The sequence below is a fragment of the Solanum verrucosum genome, unplaced genomic scaffold (assembly GCF_900185275.1).
Source record: "Solanum verrucosum unplaced genomic scaffold, falcon-dt-bn FXZP01000060.1, whole genome shotgun sequence".
Classification (NCBI taxonomy): Eukaryota; Viridiplantae; Streptophyta; class Magnoliopsida; order Solanales; family Solanaceae; genus Solanum; species Solanum verrucosum.
In genome coordinates, this window is record NW_026020129.1 from 9667034 (window position 1) to 9692111 (window position 25078).

General features: G+C 35.8%; 3 protein-coding genes and 1 long non-coding RNA gene across 5 annotated transcripts; 1 reads left to right on the forward strand and 3 right to left on the reverse strand.

Moving 5' to 3' along the window:
- Window positions 1-327: 327 nt before the first annotated feature.
- On the reverse strand, window positions 328-4218 carry LOC125826807 (glutathione S-transferase T1-like). Its single transcript, XM_049506149.1, has 7 exons — window positions 3986-4218; window positions 3323-3396; window positions 3153-3213; window positions 2750-2803; window positions 1725-1804; window positions 972-1177; window positions 328-846 (listed from the first exon to the last, which is right to left on the reverse strand). The coding sequence occupies exons 1-7, from the start codon at window positions 4048-4050 to the stop codon at window positions 634-636; spliced, it is 753 nt and encodes a 250-aa protein (XP_049362106.1). The 5' UTR covers window positions 4051-4218; the 3' UTR covers window positions 328-633.
- Window positions 4219-6065: 1847 nt separating this feature from the next.
- On the forward strand, window positions 6066-15164 carry LOC125826816 (uncharacterized). The gene is made up of 2 exons (XR_007442955.1): window positions 6066-6280; window positions 15078-15164. It is a non-coding gene; the product is annotated as an uncharacterized LOC125826816 (long non-coding RNA).
- On the reverse strand, window positions 6137-24925 carry LOC125826808 (glutathione S-transferase T1-like). 2 transcript variants are annotated; one of them, XM_049506151.1, is made up of 7 exons: window positions 24800-24925; window positions 23153-23226; window positions 22985-23045; window positions 22515-22568; window positions 20987-21066; window positions 20329-20534; window positions 6137-6368 (listed from the first exon to the last, which is right to left on the reverse strand). In XM_049506151.1, the coding sequence occupies exons 1-7, from the start codon at window positions 24862-24864 to the stop codon at window positions 6156-6158; spliced, it is 753 nt and encodes a 250-aa protein (XP_049362108.1). In that variant the 5' UTR covers window positions 24865-24925; the 3' UTR covers window positions 6137-6155. The 2 variants fall into 2 exon arrangements, with proteins under 2 accessions (XP_049362108.1, XP_049362107.1); XM_049506150.1 differs by lacking the exons at window positions 6137-6368; window positions 20329-20534; window positions 20987-21066 and adding exons at window positions 12112-12382; window positions 12508-12713; window positions 13260-13339 and having other exon boundaries at window positions 24800-24879.
- LOC125826812 (glutathione S-transferase T1-like) lies at window positions 7304-9541 on the reverse strand. The gene is made up of 5 exons (XM_049506155.1): window positions 9405-9541; window positions 8786-8859; window positions 8608-8668; window positions 7645-7698; window positions 7304-7469 (listed from the first exon to the last, which is right to left on the reverse strand). The coding sequence occupies exons 1-5, from the start codon at window positions 9467-9469 to the stop codon at window positions 7319-7321; spliced, it is 405 nt and encodes a 134-aa protein (XP_049362112.1). The 5' UTR covers window positions 9470-9541; the 3' UTR covers window positions 7304-7318.
- Window positions 24926-25078: the final 153 nt, after the last annotated feature.

Genomic DNA, 25078 nt, shown 5'->3' on the forward strand with positions numbered 1-25078 from the left:
TCAAATTTCCAGCGCTAAATTTGCTGCCATGCTTCATAGGCATTGGTTCAGCTAAAGAGGTGTCCGCCTGGACAGATAAAGTTGTCATCACAGCCTTACAATTTATAGGATTTCATCAACACATACTCAAAAATAGATAAAAGTGGAAAAAAATAGCCACTTAATTTTTAACGGGGTTCTATCCCTCTATATTATTTTCTTTACATGTGCTGATGTGGAGTCGCAATTCAATTTAACTAGTTGCGGTGATATATATATTGGTGTTCCTCAACCAATTAGAAAGTACCTGAAGTTAAAGGAAATGCACCGGAGAGGCGCTAGAAATAGTTCACCTTGCAAGTGACATTCATAGATAATATTCAAAACTCATATATTTGATACAGTGAAGAAATAACAGATGTATACCCAAGAGTAAGGGATTCTCAGTTTGTTTGATTACATATGTTGTGGACTAGATTAACAATTGAAAGACACTTATAATTACATATACATAAAGAAAATGAGTAAGGAAAGCTTGGATCAGAATTCTCCTTCCTGTATCAGCTTTCACATACACACTGTTCATCCCGTTATCTGCCATGGTGCACGGTGATACTACGAGCACAATGCAGCACCTGGATCCTTGTTGCTTTCTCACATCTTCGAGTGCAAGTCAGGTTTTCTACTCGATTGAGGAATGCTACTCCCTACAGCATGTCTTTGCTTGTGGAATTTCTCTTTAGCTTTGTAGAGGATCACATGTACCTCTTGCAAATGAGGTTCCATGGCATTCTTTGTGTCATCAATCCACTTCAAAACTCTCTTGTATGGGCCTATTATCCGCTCACGATCCTTCTCATCCAAAATCTAAATTCATCACATCCAAAACCCAAATTCATTATAAAAGAAATTTCCACAAAACTCCTCTTGATAACTTATGTTCTGGATCAAAAGATGTAAAGAAACAGCAGGAAAAGGGAAAATCTCTTTACCTCAAGTTCAATAAGCTCACACACTAAGCTAAGATCTGCAATTGAAGGTTGGCCACTCCCAAGCAAAAATCGCCCTTTTCTCTGGAGCCAAACAGACTCAATATTTGCAAGAGATGCCAAAAGGACTTTCTTAGCTTCTGCTGCTGCTTGTGGATTCAAAGGCAACCCAAAAGCAGGAGCGAGAACAGTATTAAAGATATATCCAGCTGAAAACATAAGCACTGCTTCAGAAAACTGTTGGAAACAGCTAAAGAGTGGCATATCAAGTTATCAACAAGAAGTAGGAGTTATAGAATATTGGTGAAAAGACTACCTATCCTAGTGGTTTTAGTCACTGTCATTGTTGAAGAAAAAAAGTCACCATCATGCAGTAGCTAGACTCACAATTAGAGGTTTGAAAAAGGTTAGGTGTTTCAATTAGAGGAATCAATCCCTAAAGATAGACTAAGAAACTTGTTGGCTTGCAGCAACTGTCTTGCATTAGGTTAGTAGCGAGAATCTTAGTAAAGGGCATCATGACAAGCAGATGCTCTTTTTTTTTTAAAACAGATCATACAAATAAAATTTCCTTGATTAATCTCATTTGGGATAATTTTAATTCAGTCATTGCCTTAACTGTAGCCTGTAGGCATCCGTTTGCCCAAGTTCTTGCAAATCCCAGCATTCACCACTAAATTAACTCAAGTAAGGTCAAGGTAAAGTAATCATAATTCAACTGGAAACTGAAATAATCTCAACATCTGATATAAGCACCTGTACCACGACGCAAGTTCGAGTGATGCCAATCCAACACAGAGTCTACCTTTGCTCTTTTGTATAAGTCAGCAGGGTACCTTCAATAGGACAGTGTAAGAAAGAAGAGTTAAAGCAAACACTAACCAGGATAAGAATTTATACAACCTACAAGTGTGTACATTAGTCTATCACTAAGAATGAAGAGCAACACTGTTCATAGGCACCATAGATGTACTTTTTTTTCTTTTTCGGATAAGTTGGTACAGTACATAGATTTGAATTGACGACTTCCGTGTGTTCACAGTCATCTCTTCTCAAATTTTGATAGGGCTTGTTTATTATTCAGTGCTGTTGTTGAGCAGGTATTTTCCAATCTGCTAATATGTTACTTGTTCTTCTTTTCTGTTGGAGTGCTTCTTTGGTTCGTTCGGGTAAAAACTTGCCCGCATCCGGTGTTTGCATCAAACAATGTACTTTACCATGGTTAAGTAATAAATGAGAGGAATATGCACATTATATAACCATAGTTAGGTGATAAAAGAGTATGCAGAAGACATGTGTCATGTTATTATTGGTTTGGTACAAATGACAGGTTTCATAGCAAAACCAGATGCGTTTCTTAGCAAAACTCTACTACTTTACTCCCAGTTAGAAACACAACAAGCAATTAGCAATCAAATAACACATACATGTGCGATTAACATCACACAGATGCCAACTGCAGAATAGTTCCATTCGTAATGCCAATTTCCATGTTCAGAGGCAGATGCAATATGGGTTCTGCTTAACCCAACATTTTGACATGAAACTTAGACATATACGTGATCACTAATTTTTTAGTAACTATTAAATTCTTAACAATACTTTCAGAAGTGCAATGGGTCCAGCAGTGAGAATATATAAGTTGAACCCATCAAGTTTAAATCCCGAATCTGCCCTGGGCTGTATTCCATGTCAAGAACAAGAGCTTCAAAGAGTATTCATTTCCATGATAAAAAAGCATTTGACTAAGGTATATACTGAAAATAAGTCGATGCACTTACCAATGATCTGCAATTCCTGGAAATGCACAAGCCAGATATCTAAGAATTGCATGACTGCAAGCACATATAATCAGTTAGCTAACTTTTAAACATTATCCAAGTTATAAAATACTTCACGTGAAACTCAGGAAAAGATAAAATTGTCCCATTTCCACAGGCACTTTCCACTGTAGTTACTTGTGCCCACATGGTGCACACAACATAGAAATCTTTACAATTTTTTTTGCTTCTTGCAGTATATATGCACAGGTGTTTAGGTGAACTCTTCAAACATGAACTTCTACGAGAATGAAAGACTAAATCATAAGTTTTACCATGTATGCAACATATACAGCGAATAATAGACATTAACAAAGTTGTGATACTGGAAAATGCTAAATTTTCAGTTCAAGATGAACATTACCTTTCGAAAAGCTTAAATCTTCCATCCATTATAGCTGGTACTTGCTTCATGGGGTTAATTTCTGAAGATGAAGTCAGAAAACTTTTGAAATTATCTTGAAACTAAGAAATAAATAATATATCAAAACCATTTTTTCTAGCGAAAAGTGGAGTTAATAAAAAAAGACAAACCTTTAAATTCAGGAGATAACTGCTGGCGCTTGGAGAGATTTATGTGTATCTCCTCAAAGTCTATTCCATTTAACCTTTTGGAAAATTAATCATTAAAAACTCCATTTTGAGCTTCAAAACTAGAAACAGAATTATCCAGAAAAAACAACAGAACTTCTTCATTAACTTCTTAATAAAATTAATCATTAACAAATCCCTTATAAGCTCTAAAGATTCTTATAAATTTGATTTGGTCAATTTACCTATATATGAAAAGCTATTATATAAAACTATCCAGCGAATAAACTTCCCCTAACCAAGACTATTTTAACAACTACATTATGGATGCTATTGTATTCGTAACTTGTAAAGCTACAAACACAATTATGAGAATTCAAAGAAAACAAAAAAAAGCTCGTCACCTGTTAATTTTTTGAAAGATCAGTCACTAAAAATCCATTTTGAGATTCAAAGCTACAAATAGAATTAACATAGCACTTCGAATTGTTGATTAATCGTACCAATAGTTCATTATCTAATAGATCTTTCCGTTCTAATACTCAGTATTTATCATCTGTTCCTATCTAACGGAACTAATCAACTTTCTAGAAAATAATTCATTAAAACTTCCATTATGAGCTTTAAACATCTACAGAAAAGAAAAATGAAAAAAAAAATCCTTACTTGCAGAAGATGATAACTGCACGAGAAGGTTGGGACATACGATCTACGTATAATTTCAACGTCATCTCTTTCAATCAATTTTATGCTCACCGGAAATTAACTCCGACGAACTCACCGCCGGCGACGCGAGCTGAATATGGGATTTCAGATGTGAGAATGGAATTACCGCCACTGCTAAATTTGGTTAGCTGAGGTAGGATCCACGTAGACGGGTCAGATAAGGTTGGCGCCTAATATTGACTCTATTATTATTATTATTATTATTATTATGTGTAATCTCACGAGAGCTAATTATATTATTTTTTCACTATTTTTTAAATTACAAGTGTCCCTTAAAATTTATGGATTCCGGATACATCATTGGACCTCTAGATATATCATTGGACTTCTGAATCCATCATCTCAAATTCAGATACATAGAGGAAGGATGTATTCGAAAGGTGAGAAATGTATCAGAGAGGGGATAGGACATTCGGATACATAGGGGACTAGATATGTATCAGAGACAGGAGGGATGTATCTGAGAGGAAAGGGATATATCCGAGAGGGAAGAGATGTATCAAAGAGGGGAGGGAGATAGGATGTATCAGAGAGGGAGATAGAATGTATAGCGAGAGGGGAGTGATGTATCCAGAGGGAATTTTGAAAAAAAATTAAATGGTAGGAAATTTTAGAGATTATGATAAAATAAGATGTGTATTTAGATAATTTAACCTAATATTATTTGTGGCTCTCGTATTTTAAAGAGTAAATTTTAGATTTAGCAAACATAAAAATATTTGTATAAATTGTTGGCAGCCTCTCATTTGTATAAATTGTTGGCAACCTCTCATTTGTATAAATCACTGGCAGCCTCTCAATTCAATTTTATATATGTAACTATTATGTATATGTATCAATGATTGTGTTTGTATATCTACATACAATTTGAATTTGTATACAATTGAATCGAAATAAAATATTTGTATATCAAATCTCTCTCTCTCGCTTTATACAACACAAATACATTGTAATTTGTAGAATTTGTGTTTGCATAAAGCGAGAAAGAGATAAGGGAAAAAGAGAACTGGTAGGGGAAGATTTGTATTTGTATAATTATAAGTGTATAGGACGAAAATATATGTATTTGTATTTATATATACAGTTTTTTTTGGCTTTATACAAACACAAACACAATTTATACATTTGTGTTTGTATAAAGTGAGAAAGGCGAGGGAGAGTGACGAGCGAGATCTGGGAGAGTGGTGAGCGAAATTCGCTAGGGAGAGAGGCGATTGATAACTGTTTGCTACATGTTATAGTTAAATGAAACTGTGGTTATAACATTTAATTTAAATTAATAATTTGTTATTTTATACGATTTTCCCTATTTTAAAATCAAACACTTAGCCCATAATTTGAAACTAAGTTGAAATTTTATTTGAATGTATAATTTGAAAATTTTAAGTTGTATTTTTTTTCTTACAAGTATAAAAACTTCACAAGCTAATGATTTTTTTATTTTAATAATTATGATGATCAAGTTAACTTGTGTGCACCTTATTAAATTTCATGAAATATTTATTACCTTCCACCAACACACATATCGAGTAAACTTGTCCATCAAAACTTGAACAGATAGGACTTAAGACCTCAAATTTTAATTTTATTGACCATTAAATTGCACCCTTAAATATGCTCGTGGATAATGATATAACACTAGCAAAGTACCTTAACCAAATTGTCATCACAAGAATCAGAAGAGGAAACAGTATATAGTAATACCATAGGAAATAACAGATCTGTTGCCAAGATTAAGGAACACTCTGCTTGTCTTATTACATATTGTGTGCACTTATTTTATGAATACAAATACAACAACATACCCAGTGTGATGTCTGGGGAGGGTACTAGAATGAATGCGGATTTTACCCCCATCTTGTTTGAGGTAGAGAGGTTGTTTCTGATAAACTCTCGTATCAAGAAAAGCGTTTTTAGAATTGAAAAATACAAGAGTGATGCTATGATGAAAATACTAAGGAAAAGGGAAGTATCTAAAGCAAAATAATAAGTAGTAGGAACGCTCAGACCAGAAATCTCTTCCTGATCAGCTTCAAATAGACAGTGTAGAAGAAACAATCATCCGCGATGCTGCAAGCATAATGCAGCGTCTGGTTTCCTAACTCCTTTGTCACATCTTCGACTGCAGGACAGGTTTTCCGCCTGATTGAGTAATTTTACTTCCTACAGTATTTCTTTGCTTTTGCACCTTCTCTTTATAATTAGAGAGGGTTGATTGTGCTTCTTCGAAATGAGGTGCCATGGCATTCTTCGTATCATCAAGCCACTTCAGAACTCTCTTGAATGGGCCTAATATCCGCTCATGATCCTTATCATCCAGAACCTAAATTCAGCAGAAAACGGTTTTCTATAAGACCTAAGAATCAACTGCATTCAGTTGATGGATTTTTCAAGATAGAACCACAACCCAGAGAAAATTATCATTCCTTCATCAGCTATACTAGTAATGACTATACAGAAGCAAATGTCCGGCTGACTGATATGATCACCTCTTTGTGTTTTGTAATAGGCGATTTTAAGGGCATTCATCAGTTTACCATGTGTGTTACTATTCAACTTCAACGGAAGCTCATACACGCTGATGGAGGGAAAAGCAACATATAACTCAGTTCTGAATTGGGCAATGTTGGAAGCAACAGACAATTATACTTTGAATCAAAAGATTGTAAAGCAACAGCAGAAAAAAAGAAAAGAAAGGGAAAGTCTTTTTTACCTCAAGTGCCATAATCTCGCACGCTAAGCTAAGATCTGCAATTGAAGGTTGGTCACTCCCAAGCAAAAACCGACTTTTTTTCTGGAGCCAAACAGACTCGATCAACGCAAGAGATGCTATAAGGTTCTTCTCAGTTCTTGCTGCTGCTTTTGTATTCAAAGGTATCCCAACAGCAGGACCAAGAACAGAATGAAAGACATATGAACCTGAAAACAGAAGCGGGTTCTTGAGTTAACTGTTGGAAACAGCTAAATGGAGAGGTGTATCAACCAGTAGTAATCACAGAATGCTGTGGAAAAGAACACTTTTATCATAGTGTTGTTAGTCACCATCATTGTTGGAAAAAGCGTCACCATCATAATCGACTAGACTTACAACTAGAGTTTTGACAAAGGTCAATTGTTTAAATTACAAGAAACAGCTACTAAAGAGTAAAGACAGTAAGAAACTCGCAGACTTGCAGCAAGGAGTCCGTTTAATCTCATTTTAGGATAAAAATTAACTCAGATGCTGACTTAACCTTAACAATTTTGTTGTCCAAGTTCTCCCAAGATTCACCATTAAATTAACTCAAGCAAGATATCACACTCCAACTGGAAACGAAAATAATCACAATCTCTGATATAAGCACCTGAACCACTAGGGAAGGTAGTACGTTGCCAGTCCAACACAGATTCGACCTTTGCTCTTTTGTATAAGTCAGTTGGATACCTTCAATAGGACGGTGTAAGTAACAAGAGATGTTAAGTGCGGAAAAGATGATTCATAATGTCTATTGTCGTGTACTCATTGTCAAGCACAAGAGATTTAAAGAGTACTCATCGTCATTTCCATGATTGAAAAGAACATTCAATTATAATGAAAAACCCAAACTTGCTGAACTTACCAATGATCTGCAATTCGTGGAAATGCACAAGCCAGGTATCTAAGAATTGCATGACTGCAAACACATAAAGTTGGTTAACTAACATTTACATGTTATCCAAAAAATTACACTATCTGAAACTCCACAAAAATCAAAAGAAAAAAGTCCAACCTTATATCACCACAAAAAAATTGAAGGGAAGGGGTCAAATTTGACTATGAAATAGAACATATTTGCTCCCCCCCCCCCCCCCTCTAGTTAGGGTCAAATAGGCCCTCACCATTACATGGCATCACCAGGTGCTAAGCTTCTGGCATTTGAAAATAAGGGCACTTTTAGCAACGGCAAGAGTATATTCAACCCCAACTATTAACGGAGGGAAAATCTGTTCCATTACGCATAGTTTAGGGCAAATTTAACCCTTTGCCCAAAAGTTATTAACCGTACTTGTCTCCACAGGCATTGTCTATGGTAGTTTCTTGTACCCCCATGGGGCTAGCACACTACATATAAGCTTTATTACTATTTTTTATTTTTATTTTTTTTATGACAAGGGAAACCCGTAGCCGCTACCCTTTGGGTGCGCACAGGGTAAAACTCCCACTCCTATGCAATAGCTCGCAAACCACATAGGAGAGGTAACCCACACTAGGCAAGCCCGGTGTGACAAGCTCGACCCAGAAGGCAAACCACTTGCTTTCGCTGGCAAGGAGTTTTGAACTTGAGACCTCCAACATGAAAGTCCCAAGCCCGAACCACTGGACCTCCAACATGAAAGTCCCCCATGGGGCTAGCACACTACATATAAGCTTTATTACTATTCTCAACTTAACACTGAGTAATTTGCCTTTTGAAATACATATACACAAGTGATCACATAAAATGATAAAGACATTGACAACGTTTTCAAGATATAACAGTATGAGTATTTTCGAATTAAGCTTAACGAGAAAATGCTAACTTTTCAGTTGAAGCTCAACTTACCTTTCGGAAAGCTTAAATCTTCCATCCATTATAGCTGGTATTTTCCGGATGGGATTAATTTCTGAAGACGAACACAAAGGAAACTATTGACATTATGTCGAAAATTAAGAAACAAATAGCAAATCAACCCCTTTCTTAGTGGGAAAAGTATAGTTTATTTATTAACAAAAACACAAACCTCGATATTCAGGAGACCTTTGCTGGCGTTTGGAGAGATCTATATGAACTTCCTCAAAGTCTATCCCATTTAACCTATCAGGAAAATAATCATTATAACTCCATTTTTGAGCTTCAAAACTACAAACAATATCAAGAAAAACTTCCTCACCACTTAACTATATAGTGTTTGGTGTGGAGAAAAATATTTTTCAATTTTCTTCCGTTTAGTTGGTCAAAATATTTTCTTATGACCCCTCGACTAAAATTAGGAAAAACAAGTTTCAGAAGTGACATTCCACGTTCATTATTTCCCCCACCCGCCCAACATCCCCAATCCCGTCCTCGAACTCCCACTCCCTAGTCCCTACCCCATCCTGCTCACATAGTATTTTTCTCGATTACATATAAATGTTTTTAGGATAATACTTTTTTTGCTTACTTACCAAACACAAATACAAGTAAATTAGTAAGAAACCGACTTATTTTCCAACAAAACATATTCATTGAAAGGAGTGAGTAAGTATAAAACTCCAATTTGAGCTTGAAAACAAATTCTAACAAAATACAAGTTAAATCATTAAGAATAGAGAAAAACGAAAAGTAATTCAAAGGAACAAATTGAAGAAAAAATTGCTTACTTGCAGAAGATTATAACTTCACGACAAGGGTGGGACATACGATCTACGTATAATTTGAGCGTCATCTCTATAATCTCCCACTGCTTCACCTTTCGATTTTCTTATTTTGAGGATGGGTTTAGACACAGTCAACTCAACTGGGAAGGTATAATTATTATTTTGGGACAAGGGTCTGAAAAATACCCTATTTTTGGTTGGATTTGTTGTTGCGATATTAACATTTCATAAGGACATGTTTCCTAGACTATTTAAGTACCGTATTTTTTATCCTTGAACTATTAATAGTGTATTTTAAAGGTATATACGTGCCCACATGAACACATTACTATTTATAATTTTACATTATTTTTTATATCCACGTGGGCAAATATATATGTTTAAAATACGGTATTAAATAGTCTAGGAAGGTAATAGGTCTTCGTGAAAGTTTAGTATCGCAATAGCAAATCCGACCAAAGTTAAGTATTTTTCAGACCCTTATTCCTTTATTAATATATGAATTTTTTGCACACATTGCCCCTCAAATGGACTGAATTATTTATACATGTGTTCTGAAAACTTGTCGCTCGTGCTCCAAATCAATTAATATTATATAAATTAGATTCAATAAGCAAATTATTTATCCAAATTAGATTCAATTTAATATGTTTATTTTGATTGGATCCACATCCAAACTTTTCTTTCTGAGGGCAAACTGTCTTTTCATTAAAACACTGTTTGTTCCTCCTTGATGTTTAAGGAGTAATTGAGTAGTTTTCTACTGAATATACATATCAAATAGTAAATGCGTATTAGTAATTAAAAATAGAGATATGAAAGTAAGGGATAACAACTTAGAAATAGTTTCCCTTTTATGGTACAAATGTTATTTTCCCTTAAATTTATTTGATTAGTTTAAAGAATATAAGCCACCAACTTAATATAATTCAAACCTGACCCATCTTACTAAATTAACCCAAAGAAATAAGAGGTGCATCGGGTTTGGTTATATTAAGATGGCGGTTTTTTCTTTTTTGAAAATTGGATAATTTCAATTGCTTTGGGGATTTCCATCTAAATAAGAGTACGGATGATAAATTTATACATTATGTCTAAAATATGCTTAATTTGTGAAATATTATGATACGAACCTTGTGCAATCCCAATAATTATTTGTTATTTCGATGTCAACGACATAAATTTCATTCCAAAAATAGAGTCCAAAGGTTGGTTGTTGGGTTAAGCCCAAGTTGTTTTTGGGCCATAAAGCCTTTTAAAGGAAAAGAAATTAAAGTACTTTTTTTTTTCACTTTGTTTATCCCGCCCTTTGAAAGACTACAATTGATCGGCGCCGGACGTCGATCACCGTCGGCGTTTCTAAGCCGGAGAAAGTGAGTTTCAAAAGACTTAAGCTGAATTCATCGAAAACCTTTCGTTTTCCTCTTAGTAATTCTACTTATTTACTTTCTCCATAGACTGTTTTTCACTTCTTCTTTTTTGCAATTCATGGGTCTTGATACTGTTTATCACTGTTACAGATCTCAATCAAGTGAGCTAAGCACTCGGTGTTTCAACTTGTAGTTATAAATTTATTAAAGCCTTTGCTCCATCAGGTAAATTTTCTGCTCAGTGTCTTACTCTTTACTTTTTTAGCTTTTCAATTTTGCATTTTTTTTAATCTCGTTTAATTGCTTAGTTTGATTATGCAATAGTGATAACTAGTCTTCTAAGATTAGGCAAAAATTCATGCTTTAGTGAAATGCTATCTGTTTCGAAATTGTATTGTTAACCAATACCAGTTTGGGGGCTAATCAGAATTACCCCATATATGTATCTCTATTAGATCTGATTGAACAGTGCTAAGTGTCAATTTGGTTCCATATATGTGTTGGTGGTAGGTAGGTACCCATAGAATTAGTCGAGGTGGGGACAGCACAGTTGTCCCGAAAAAAAGTGATGCGATTTGGTTTCAAACTTGTATTGTCCAGGTGTATGTATGAGATCTAGAGAACAACTAGTTTCTGTTATATGACAAATTGTTTGTGTCAAAATGAAACTGGTTCAAACAGACGATGATGGATATAGAGGATTCGTAGAGCCTATCACACCAGTTTGGTATTGAGATCCAGCTGATCATTGATTGGTTGATCCTCTTTTGTCTTTTTCTGTTTTGGGGGAAGGGAGTTATGAGCTATCTCTTCTCGCCACCTCCTTTCTAAATTTAAGAAAAAGGAGTAAAAGATTCTGGCAATATGGACTTGGGAGTGAATTCTAATGTATTTTTTGAAACTAAAGAAATGAGCGAGTGTGTGGCTGTGTTATGTGTGTGTGAGAGAGAGAGAGACTGATGAAATTACTGAACTGTTTTGAAACAACTTATAGATGAAAAAGAAGCAACAATACCACATGCTATTTGGTGAACAATTTGGATAGAAAGGAATAGCAGAATTCTTGAATGCAACAAGAGAAGCATACTTAGTCTTAATGGTGCAACCTGATCTTTGTACTTGATGTAGATGCCATGTTAGATATGATCGCTTCGATTTGCAGAACTTGTAACTATGTTTTTTATGTACTAGCTTAGTATTGATCTGTCTTATAAACTTCCTTATCTTGATAAATGAAAAAATAAAAGAAGCAACAAAGAAGTGTATGAGTAAGGAAAGCTTGGATCAGAATTCTCCTTCCTGTATCAGCTTTCACATACACACTGTTCATCCCGTTATCTGCCATGGTGCACGGTGATACTACGAGCACAATGCAGCACCTGGATCCTTGTTGCTTTCTCACATCTTCGAGTGCAAGTCAGGTTTTCTACTTGATTGAGGAATGCTACTCCCTACAGCATGTCTTTGCTTGTGGAATTTCTCTTTAGCTTTGTAGAGGATCACATGTACCTCTTGGAAATGAGGTTCCATGGCATTCTTTGTGTCATCAATCCACTTCAAAACTCTCTTGTATGGGCCTATTATCCGCTCACGATCCTTCTCATCCAAAATCTAAATTCATCACATCCAAAACCCAAATTCATTATAAAAGAAATTTCAACAAGACTCCTCTTGATAATTTATGGTCTGGATAAAAAGATGTAAAGAAACAGCAGGAAAAAGGAAAATCTCTTTACCTCAAGTTCCATAAGCTCACACACTAAGCTAAGATCTGCAATTGAAGGTTGGCCACTCCCAAGCAAAAATCGCCCTTTTCTCTGGAGCCAAACAGACTCGATATTTGCAAGAGATGCCAAAAGGACTTTCTTAGCTTCTGCTGCTGCTTGTGGATTCAAAGGCAACCCAAAAGCAGGAGCGAGAACAGTATTAAAGATATATCCAGCTGAAAACATAAGCACTGCTTCAGAAAACTGTTGGAAACAGCTAAAGAGTGGCATATCAAGTTATCAACAAGAAGTAGGAATTATAGAATATTGGTGAAAAGACTACCTATCCTAGTGGTTTTAGTCACTGTCATTATTGAAGAAAAAAAGTCACCATCATGCAGTAGCTAGACTCACAATTAGAGGTTTGAAAAAGGTTAGGTGTTTCAGTTAGAGGAATCAATTCCTAAAGATAGACTAATAAACTTGTAGGCTTGCAGCAACTGTCTTGCATTAGGTTAGTAGCGAGAATCTTAGCAAAGAGCATCATGACAAGCAGATGCTCTTTTTTTTAAAACAGATCATACAAACGAATTTCCTTGATTAATCTCATTTGGGATAAAATTTTAATTCAGCCATTGCCTTAACTGTAGCCTGTAGGCATCTTTTTGCCCAAGTTCTTGCAAATCCCAGCATTCACCACTAAATTAACTCAAGTAAGGTCAAGGTAAAGTAATCATAATTCAACCGGAAACTGAAATAATATCAATATCTGATATAAGCACCTGTACCGCGACGCAAGTTTGAGTGATGCCAATCCAACACAGAGTCTACCTTTGCTCTTTTGTATAAGTCAGCAGGGTACCTTCAATAGGACAGTGTATGAAAGAAGAGTTAAAGCAAACACTAACCAGGATAGGAATTTATACAACCTAAGAGTGTGTACATTAGTCTATCACTAAGAATGAAGAGCAACACTGTTCATAGGCACCATAGATGTACTTTTTTTTCTTTTCCGGATAAGTTGGTATAATACAGAGATTCCAATTAATGACTTGTGTGTTCACAATCATCTCTTCTCAAATTTTGATAGGGCTTGTTTGTTATTCGGTGCTGATACTTCATTTGTTGAGCTGGTATTTTCCAATCTGCTAATATGTTACTTGTTCTTCTTTTCTGTTGGAAGTGTTTCTTTGGTTCGTTCGGGCTAGTGTTTACACCAAACCAATGTATTTTACTATGCTTAAGTAATAAATGAGATGAAAATGCACATTAATTAACCATAGTTAGGTGACAAAAGAGTATGCAGAAGACACATGTCATGTTATTATCGGTTTGGTGCAAATGACGGGTTTCTTAGCAAAACCAGATGGTGTTTCTTATCAAAACTCTACTACTTGAACTCTAAGTTAGAAACACAACAAGCAATTAGCAATCAAATAACAGGTACATGTGGCATTAAATTCACACAGATGCCAACTGCAGAATAGTTCCATTCGTAATGCCGACTGCCATGTTTAGCGGCAGATGCAATATGGGTTCTGCTTAATGAATTAGCTTGGGTTAAAAAATTGCATGCGTTGATAATATGATCCTTTATATAGTGCCTCAAATAATACTATAACATTTATAAAAAAAAAATTAATAAAACTATTTGACTTAATTATTCTTTATATTATTGGGGCCCACTTTTTTTATCTGCTATTTTTGGCTAAACAAGTAAAAGTAGACCTATAATGCTATCAAGTGCAACAATATTGTTAAAATAGATAAATAAATGGATTGATGTTGACGGGCTGGTGTTTGCTTAGGCCGCCTATTTCCTCTTATTACCAAGTAAAATCTTATTTTTAAAGAATTTGAAATCAAAATTAGAATTTTGTTCAACAAACTTATCGAGATTTGTCCACCAAGACTTGAACCCTCATGATTCCTCTTTATTGATTACTAGTTAAACATTCGTGGATAATGATATAGCATATTTTATACCGTGAAGAAACAACAGATTTGTCACTACCAACGGATGTAGTGCAATAGTCTGGCTCTAATGCTGATACTAGACACCGAGTGGGGAGAAAAAAAAACAGATTTTCCAAGATTAAGGAACACTCAGCTTGTCTGATTACATATTGTGTGCACTAGGATCAGCATACTGTGCACTTATTTTATGAATACAAATACAACAACATACCCAGTGTGATGTATGGAAGGATAGAATGTACGCAGATCTTACACACACCTTTTGTGGGGTGGAGAGGTTGTTTCCGATAGACCCTTGACTCAAGGAAAGCATTTTCAGAAACAAGTTTGAAAAATACAAGAGTCAAGATGCAATGATGAAAATACTGAGGAAAGGGAAGTATCTAAAGCAAAATAATAGTAGGATAGCTAGGACCAGAATTCTCTTCCTGATCAGCTTCAAATCGACAGTATACAAGAAGCAATCATCCGCAATGCTGCAAGCATAATGCAGCGTCTGGTTTCCCAACTGCTTTGTCACATCTTCGAGTGCAGGACAGGTTTTCTGCCCGGTTGAGTAATTCTTTGCTTTTGCAACTTCTCTTTAAATTTATAGAGAATTGAGTGTACTTCTTCGAAATGAGGTGCCATGACATTCTTCGTATCATCAAGCCACTTCAGAACTCTCTTGAATGGGCCTAATATCCGCTCACGATCCTTTTCATCCAGAACCTAAATTCAGCAGGAAAAAGGGTTTTTCTATAGGACCTCAGAATCAAGTGCATTCAGTTGATAGACTATCATCCTCAGCTATACTAGTAATGACTATACACAGAAGCAATGACCGGCTAACTGAAATGATTACCTCTTTGTGTTTTGTAATAGGGGATTTTAAGGGCGTTCGTCATATTACCATGTGTATTACTATTCAACTTCAACGGAAGTTCATACAAGCTGATGGAGGGAAAAGAAACATTTAACACAGTTCTGAATTTTACCATATAATGTCCGAAGCAACAGACAATTATGCTTTGAATCAAAAGATTGTAAAGTAGCAGCAGAAACAAAGGGAGATCTCTTTACCTCAAGTTGCATAATCTCGCACGCTAAGCTAAGATCAGCAATTGAAGGTTGCTCACTCCCAAGCAAAAACCGTCCTTTTTTCTGTAGCCAAACAGACTCGATCATTGCAAGAGATGCTATAAAATTCTTCTCAGTTCTTGCTGCTGCTTTTGTATTCAAAGGCAACCCGGCAGTAGGAGCAAGAACAGATTAAAAGACGAATGAAACTGAAAAAAGAAGCGGTTCTTGAGAGAAGTGTTGGACATAGCTAAAAGGAGAGGCATATCAACAAGTAGTAATCACAGAATGCTGCATATAAAATCACTTTTATCATAGTGTTATTAGTCACCATCACAAATAGTCACAATCTCTTATATAAACGCTTGAGCATGCAACATATAATACTTATTTAATGCAGGTGTATAGCTACATAGAGGTCAAAAGAGGAAGAAATGATTATTGACAATAGAAGCAAAGGCAGGGAGAGAGAAAGGAGAACTCGAAAAAAAACTCAAAATTAGGGAGAAGGGTCAAATTTGCCTCTGAACTATGCAAAAGGTTCAAATTCACCCTCCGTTTAAAAAAGTTAATCCTTTTTCTTATAAGTTAGTCCTTGAATGAAGGACACAAGGCATCATCACCATTCGAAAATAAGGGCACATTTAGCCCATTTTAGTAACGACGAGAATATATTTGACCCCAACTATTGACAAAGGGAAATTTTGTCTATGGTAGTTTCTTGTGCCCCATGGGGCTAGCACACTACATATAAGCTATAAGAATAATACATATGCACAAGTGATCACATAAAACTATAAACATTTGTGCGATACATACAGCGAAAAAACACAACAATGTTTTCAATATATAACTATACAAGTAAAAAGACGACATTGATAAAGTAGATACCTTTCGGAAAGCTTAAATTTTCCATCCATTATAGCTGGTATTTGCTGGATGGGATTAATTTCTGAAGATGAATACAGATAAAACTATTGAAAATAAAAGAAACAAATAACAAATCAACCCCTTTTTTTTTCATGGAAAAACTATAGTTTATTAAATAAAACACAAACCTCTAAATTCAGGAGATAATTGATGGCGTTTGGAGAGCTCAATGTAAACCTCCTCAAAGTCTATCCCATTTAACCTTTTGGGGAAAAAATCATTAAAACTTCATTTGAAAAATTAAATCATTATATTTGAAGAAAAAATTGCTTACTTGCAGAAGATGATAACTTCACGACAAGATTGGGACAATCGATCTACGTATAATTTCAGTGTCATCTCTTTAGCTTTCTGATTTTTCTTTTTCGAAATTGCTTTCTAATTTTCAGATTGTAATACTGTTGCAGTCAACTGGGTGGGGGTGAGGGGTCATTTTTTTTTTTATCACTTTTAAACTTATGAATTTTTCATCATAGAGTATAAATTGTGACAATTTAATTTTATTATCTTTTATGATGTTTGAATTCTAATGATAAAGGTTCAAATTTTAGAAATTTATTAAATTTTTTATAATCCAAGTTAATTTTCACGCATCTCAGATCTATTACCTTCAAATAACAACTGGTATCAGACAAGAAAATCAGAAGTAGAGATGGCAAACTCATATAAACCCGCAAACACTCCAACCTGCCCCATACAGACTTTTTTTTTAAAAAAAAGTTTCAAAAGTTCAGCCCGGCATAGCCCTAAACCGCCTCGTCTCACCCTATTGCTATCCCTAATCAGAAGAGGGCAACAATATTAGTTAAGACTTTGAGAGTAATTCATTAGAAAATACAAAACCTGAAGTAGGCAGTAAGGAATGTGTAAATCGGTGTTTAGGTTTTATAACTATGAAATATGTACTAATGCTTGTAGACTTCTCTTATGACAGATTTCTAATTTCTCGTCGAAGAAATGCTTCATTCTATTTATTAGACACTCCTTTCAGCAAGGATGTGATATACCAGTACTTTCTTATTTTATTCCTATTGTTTGCAGGGGCATGAGCAATAACAGTCAGATGTTCCAGCATGGTTTACAAAGCTCCCTTTATTGAAAACAATGTACTTCTCTCTCATGTGCACACACACAAAATTAGTTGTATCAAGTATAAGACCCTGAGGTGGAATAACATACAAATTCTCCAATGCGCCTTCCAAAGAACCTACTCCTGTTTTCTTGACTACCACAAACATGCTTGACTTCCATTAGTTTGGCATAGAGTACTTAGGAAATCAATGGAATATTCTGTTCAGGTCTTACTCTGCTGTGCTTCAGTTGACTTGCTGCTAAATTGTAGGAAGATTTCCTGCTCTGAAGTCAAGTCTTAGTGGAAGGGCCAGTATAGAAGTTGAAGTGATAGCCTATATAGTTGGCCTAACCAATGCCTCAAGACAACATAAATTTAGCCTGATGAATTGAATCTTAAGTAGGGGTCTTAGCACTACAGCCTACCAGTCAAAGAGGTTAGAGAAAGCGTAAGCTTTTCATTCTCTTCACAGGAGCCACACAACACACAGCTGGAAGTCAGAGGGTCCATGTAACCCATCTCTTTGTTCCTTATCTTTGTTGGTGAATGGAAACAACAATTAAGCACTGAGATATGCTATTCCAGATACTACTTTTCCTCTACAAGCATTTATTGGACTTGGGGAATAAAATCTTCAACTCATATATTCGATACAGACGAAATAGCAGATCCATTGCCAAGATTAAGGGACTTCTAGATTTGTATGAGTACAAATACATGAAGAAAAAGGAAAAATGAAAACTCGGAATGCTGCGAGCATAATGCAGTGTCAAGCTTCCTGATTGCTTCGTCACATTTTCGAATGCAGGTCATGTTTTTTGCTTGATTGAGTAATGCTACTTCCTCCCTGATCTCTTTGCTTTTGCAGATTCTCTTTAATCTTGTAGAGGATTGAATTTACTTCTTCGAAATGAGGTGCCATGACATTCTTCGTATCATCAAGCCACCTCTGAACTCTCTTGAATGGGCCTAATATCCGCTCACGATCCTTCTCATCCAGAGCCTAAATTCAGCAGGCAAAACGGTTTTTCTATGAGACCTCAAAAATCATGTGCATTCAGTTGTTAAGACTTTTCAAGATAGAAACACACCCGACAGAAAATTATAAATTCCTTCATCAGTTATACCTGTAAATGTAATTACTCTACGGAAGCATCTATAAGGCTCTTCATAGTATAAAAAGATTTAGCCATTTCCAATAATGACGACTGGCTGACTGAAACTACTCACAGAGGAAGTGGAGAGGACAAGTAGAGAACCACCCAAGGATGAGGGGAGGGAACAACTGGTGGTCTGACACGCTGCCAATATGGCTAACCCTTTAAACCAATTTAGAGAAGAGAACAGAATTACTATTGAGATCATTACGGCCCTAAACGCTTTTCGTCCAACTAGTTTAAAATGTATAGGTTGTGTATATTTATACTAAATATGCATACCTACACATAATATACATAATCAATGTATAGGTTGTGTATGTTTCGGTCATATTGGTAAATAGGTTTGACCGAACTGTACATATTGGTAAATTTCCCATTACTATTACCTCTCAGTATTTTGGAATAGGGACTTTTAAGGGCATCCGTCATCCTACAATGTGTATTACTATTCAACTTTAGTGGAAGCTTGGACAGATACCCACAACTTTTTGAGATCCTGGGTACATTTCTAGACCCATTCGAGGACGACATTATTTTTTTGTTAAGGAGAATGTACCAACCTGAAACCCCATTTTGAGCATTTGTACTCTATTTGTTAATTTTACCTGAGATGAAATGGTTCTCTTCCCTTTTCTACAATGTTTATGAGTTTATGCATTGATAACCTGTGCAAGGCAAGAATCCGATTATCAATGCTCTGCTAATAGACCCCCTCCTTGGAGCATAGATCCGAACTCCCACTACGAATGGTTACTAGACAAGGATTGGTTGCCTTTTGAACATCGGATCTCGACTACAAGCTAAGGAAAAAGACTGCCATCTCAGGCATACCATCAACAGAGTAAGGAAAGGACAGGCAGAAAGAGCGCTAATCAAATCCGATCCCCCTTCTAATTAGTCCCATCTAACTAAGTTCATTCGAGCTCCCTATGAGCTCATAGTCGCTAGAAGGAAGAAAAGTTTATTCCATCATTTCCAGGGGAAACCGAACTCAAGTGAAGTTAACAGATAGCTCTGTATCATGTTTTTGTCGTTAGTGGGATAGTCCAGGTTGAAACCCGAAGGGATCGGAAGGTTCTTTAACACAATCTTGTTTTGAGAGGCTAAAAAGCCAAATTTAGGAACCCAACCCCTTTGTTTGAGTAATAGCGTGATGTTGAGTGATTTGAGACTTCACATAAGTATGTAATGTGAGCTTAGACTTGTTGGCATGCTTGGATCTGAAACTGAGGGCTCGGGGGTGATTTGGTGTCATTGAGACCCAAAACGCATTGAAGATTTGTCTGGTTCCTCAACATGATCGTGTGGGCACCAGTCGCGATCACGATGCACTAGTGGGGTGTGCTTCACGACTGCGAAGGTTTGGCCAGGTCAGACCCCGTCAACTCTCCAGCCCGATCACAAGGAGAGTGACTGCAGATGGAGGGGAAACTGGGAAAAAGAACATTCGACACAGTTTTGAATGTCAATGACTACATTCTGAGCAAAAACAATTAGGTCCTGGTTTTGCATGTACGCATCGTCCAGGGAAACGCGACATGCACCGAGAACAAGCTTGTTCCAAATAATGTCCTAAGCAACAGACTCCTCTTGATAGTTTGTGTATCACAAGATTGTGAAGCAACAGAGAAAAAAAAGGGAAAATCTCATTACCTCAAGTGACATAATCTCACACGCTAAGCTAAGATCTGCAATTGAAGGTTGGCCACTCCCAAGTAAAAATCGTCCTTTTTTCTGGAGCCAAACAGACTCGATCTTTGCAAGAGATGCTATAAGGATCTTTTCAGATCTTGCTGCTGCTTGTGGATTCAAACGCAACCCAAATACAGGAGCAAGAACAGATGTAGAGACATATGAACCTGAAAACAGAAGCGGTGCTTTAGAAAACTGTTGGAAAGTAGTAATCACAGAATACTGCGGAAAACCACTTTTATCATAGTGTTGTTAGTCACTGTCATTATTGGGAAAAAAAGTCACCATCATAATCGACTTGACTTACAAATAGAGTTTTGACAAAGGTCAATTGTTTCAGTTACAAGAAAGAGCTACTAAAGCCAGTAAGAAACTCACAGACTTGCAAAGAGCATTATAGCATTGCTCTTGCTCTTCTTTCAAAGTGATCATACAGCAAATTTCCCTGCTTAATCTCATTTTCAAATAATATCTAATTCAGATGCTGAATGATCACTTTGAATTTTGTTGTCCAAGTTCTCCCAAAATCCAAAACTCACCACTAAATTAACCCATTAAGGTCAAGACAGTAATCATATTCAAACTGGACACCAAAATAATCAGTCTCTGATATAAGCACCTGGACCACGAGGGAAGTTAGTGCGATGCCAGTCCAGCACAGATTCAACCTTTGCTCTTTTGTATAAGTCAGCTGGATACCTTCAATCGAACAGTACAAGAAAAATGAGTTAACAGCAGAAAGCAACATCCTGAACCAGAATAAGTATACAACCTAAGAGAGTCTGCTACATTACGGTTCAAGAGCTACACTGTTTGTAGGAACCACAGATACTTCTTTTTCTTTTTTGGATAATTAGGTGCAGTATATAGACTTCAAGGACTGACTTCTATCCATTCACTGTCATTTCTTCTCAAACATCAATAGGGCTTATTTGTTATTTATTGCTGATACTTCATTTGTTGAGCTGGTATCTTCCAATTCGCCAATCTGTTCCTTGTTCCTATTCTACCCGACTTAATCATCTTTCTTTTTTTTCGTTTTGGTTGGTTGATGGAGTGCTTCCTTCTCGGGTTGTTATATTCCCAGTTTGGTTGTACATACTATTCTCTGAGATCTTAACCCATATTAAGTATATTAATATACAGTTGTTTAAGATTTCGTAATAGGTTTCTTCCATATTAGTTTACATGATCTCCACAGACAAAAATGAGGGAAAAGGTACGAATGAGAGAAGGACAGTTAAACAAGTTAAAGAGGGAAAATGGAAAAGAAATACAGGAAAGGCAAAAGGTGCAAAACGAAGGTGCTGTTTAATGTACTTCTTTATCCCGATTAACCAACTGTTTTGGTTGTTGGTTTGATTAGGGACTGAAAGCGGAAATAAAGTAGCAAAGAAAAGAGAGATGGAGCAAGACACAGAACAAATCACATGAGAGAGATCATTTAAACTAAATGGCAAGTTAGCATCCATTTGACAGGCGGTGTTCTTTAGCAAAATTCTTTCTACTTTAACTCGCTGTAAGAAAACAAGAAATTGAGCAATCAAATAACAAGTACATATGGGTAGCGGCAGATCAGGAATTCTAACAAGGGGATTCAGAAAAAAGTAAAAGAGTCGCACTTGAAATTTGAAAATACTATTCTCAACACACTTTTACAACCACACATACACTTCTGTTATATCAAGGGGATTCGGCAATCTTTTAACATACACAAATATTTGTTCTTACCCAATTTGCAGTGTAACTTACCAACAAAAATAATTCAATTGAATCCCCTTCAATACCTAACAACGCTACTGCATTTTGGTTAACTCCACAGAGATGTCAACAGCATAGGTGGAGTTAGAATTTGAACTTAATGGATTCTAGGATAACGATATCAGGTGTTATTAACTAGGCTCTAAACTTAATTTTTGTAGTGAATTTCTTAATAAAAAATATAGCATTTGAACTAAAGCTATTGAGTTTGGCCGAACCTGTATATCGGCTTCTAGCTCCCCCCCTAGTCAACTGCAAAATAGTTCCATTCATAATGCCTATTGCGATGTTCATGTAAGCACAGAAGTTTTAAAGACTACTCATTTCCATCATACAAAAACATTCAATTCAGGTATATCTGAAAAACCTGAAATTGCTGCACTTACCAATGATCTGCAATTCCTGGAAATGCACAAGCCAGATACTTAACAATTGCATGACTGCAACCAAATAAAATTGGTTAGATAGCTTTTAAACGTTATCCAAGTAATAAATTACTTTATCTTAAACTCAGTAAAAGGTCAAAAGTAAGAAGTCCAATCTTACATCACCAGGAAAAAAATATTTAACATAGTCTTGTCTCCACCGGCATATCCACACCACAGTAGTCACTTGTGCCCGCGTGGGGCTAGCACACACCACATATAAACTTTATCAACATTCTAAACTTAATTGTATGAGAATTTTCTAATTTTGCTTCTTGTAGTACATATGCACAGGCGAACACATCAAACTACGAACTTCTACATGACTAGATATGAAGATTAGGATGAATGCAGCATATACAGCTAAAAAAAGGCATTGACAAAGTTGCAATAAGGAAAATACAAATTTTTCGGTGCAAGCTGAAATTTACCTTTCAGAAAGCTTGAATTTTCCATCCATTATAGCTGGTATTTGCTTCATTGGATTGACCTCTGAAGATGAATTCACATGAAACTCATGAAATAATCTTGAAATTAAGAAACAAATAATAAATCAACCCCTTTTTCCCGGGAAATATAGAGTTTATGAAGGGACAAACCTTTGAATTCAGGAGTCAAGTGCTGCCTTTTGGAGAGATCTATGTGGACCTCCTCAAAGTCTATTCCATTTAACCTGTTGGAAAATTATCATTAAAAGCTCCATTTTGAGATTCAAAACTCGAAACAAAATCACGGATATTGAGAAGAACAAGAAAACTTCCTTCCCATTTAACTTTCTGATAATGTTAAGCATTAGCAACCCTGTTATAAGTTTGGAATTCAAATAAAACAAGGAAACTTTCTCACCACTTAACTATTTGGAAAAGGGAGAGAGCTACAATTGCCCATGAATTATTGAAAATAAAACAGAAACGCATGCCGTTTGGTTTTTGGTCCAAAAATATCCTTGCTGTTAGCATTCTGTGCAATTATGTTCTATCACGTTAACAGACTTCCAGGTCCAATCTATCCCTTCTTAAAACTGGAAATGCATTAACAGAATAGGGGCATAACTAAATCAGTTTGCTGACAACGAGGGCATATTTGTTCAATTTCTAATAGTTCAAATGCATTTTTGGACCAAAAACCAAGTGAATTACATTTTTGTTCTATTTCCAATAGTTTTGGGGAATTTTTGGCCCTTCTCCATTTGGAGAATTAAAAACTCCGTTTTAGCTGTGATTAGAAAAAATTTAAGAGCATAAAAAAAAGGGCAGACAAGTACACAAAGCATCCCGTGTTCACGCAAGGTACGGGAGTGTCATGTAGTGAGCCTACTCTAATGCAAGCATTAATGCCTACTTCCACGACTCGAACACATGACTTAGGTCTCGTTTGGTAAGAGAGATAAGGGATGACTAATCCTGGGATTAGTTGGTTGGGATAAAATCGTGTGATAACTTATCCCAGAATTACAGTGTGATTTTTATTCCACATAGAGGGTGGATAACTTGTTCCCCAACCAAACATGCCCATAGTTACCATTTAGAAACAAAAAAAAAACTTCCTATCCCATTAAACTTCTGGAAAAATGCCCAAAATACTAAGAGCACATTTGGGTGGTGGCTTATAAGTCATAACTCTAAGTTAGAAATCCTAGTTTATGTCTTTTGGCTTATTTTTGTTATTTTAACTTAAAAACAAGTGTTTATCTTACGTAAATACTACTCCCTCCGTCCCTTTTTAGTTGTCCACTTTAGAAATGACACACAGATTAAGACAATAATGATTAGCACAGTGAACTTACAATTTTACCCTTATGACAACTTTTCACTTCAAAATTACAACCACTTATTTGAATTAAAGTGAAATAAATTGGAGGGAAACAACATACACTTTTACAATTTTCAAGAAGTGTAAATAAGGGTATAATAGGAAAAAAATTGTTGTCCTTTCTTGATTTGTCAAAATGGACAACTAAATAGGGACAACTAAAAAAGGAAATATGGACAAGTAAATAGGGACGGAGGGAGTACAAAAGTGCTTTAAAACTATTTTGGTTCTGAAATAAGCCAATCCAAACTGGCTTTAAAATACGCCAATAAAACACAAATTTAGAGCTTACAAAAAAGAAATTTATATTCATTCAAGCATGGAATCCAAGATTTAGTTTTTTAGTACTGCATTTAATGATTAAAACCTCCATGATGAGCTTTCAAACTAGAAAAAAGATTGAAGTTTTAACTTGATGAAGAAGAAATGCTTACTTGCAGAAGATGATAACTTCACGACAAGGATGGGAACGACGATCTACGTATAATTTGAGCGTCATCTCTATGATCTGCCACTGCTACTGCTTCATCTTTCTAATTTTCAGAATGAATTTAGCGCCACAGTCAAGTCAACTGGGGAAGGTGTAATGCGGGTCAAATTAGGCTGCGGCCCAATATAAAGATTAATAGGAAAATAATACTCGTATGGTATCAAAAAGAAACTATTCCTATTTTTACTTTCATATCCTCATTTTTTATTTTTTATTTTAGTTT

Coding starts and splice junctions, on each gene's coding strand:
- LOC125826807 (XM_049506149.1), bottom strand. CDS start 4,050: ATGACGTTGAAATTATACGTAGATCGTATGTCCCAACCTTCTCGTGCA. Junction 3,214..3,322: donor GTTATCTCCTGAATTTAAAG/GTTTGTCTTTTT, acceptor CTTCATCTTCAG/AAATTAACCCCATGAAGCAA. Junction 1,805..2,749: donor CCAGGAATTGCAGATCATTG/GTAAGTGCATCG, acceptor GTCCTATTGAAG/GTACCCTGCTGACTTATACA.
- LOC125826812 (XM_049506155.1), bottom strand. CDS start 9,469: ATGACGCTCAAATTATACGTAGATCGTATGTCCCACCCTTGTCGTGAA. Junction 8,860..9,404: donor GAAGTTATAATCTTCTGCAA/GTAAGCAATTTT, acceptor TTTTCCTGATAG/GTTAAATGGGATAGACTTTG. Junction 7,470..7,644: donor CCACGAATTGCAGATCATTG/GTAAGTTCAGCA, acceptor GTCCTATTGAAG/GTATCCAACTGACTTATACA.
- LOC125826808 (XM_049506151.1), bottom strand. CDS start 24,864: ATGACGCTCAAATTATACGTAGATCGTCGTTCCCATCCTTGTCGTGAA. Junction 23,046..23,152: donor CTTGACTCCTGAATTCAAAG/GTTTGTCCCTTC, acceptor ATTCATCTTCAG/AGGTCAATCCAATGAAGCAA. Junction 6,369..20,328: donor GTGAGATTATGTCACTTGAG/GTAATGAGATTT, acceptor TGCTGAATTTAG/GTTCTGGATGATAAGGATCA.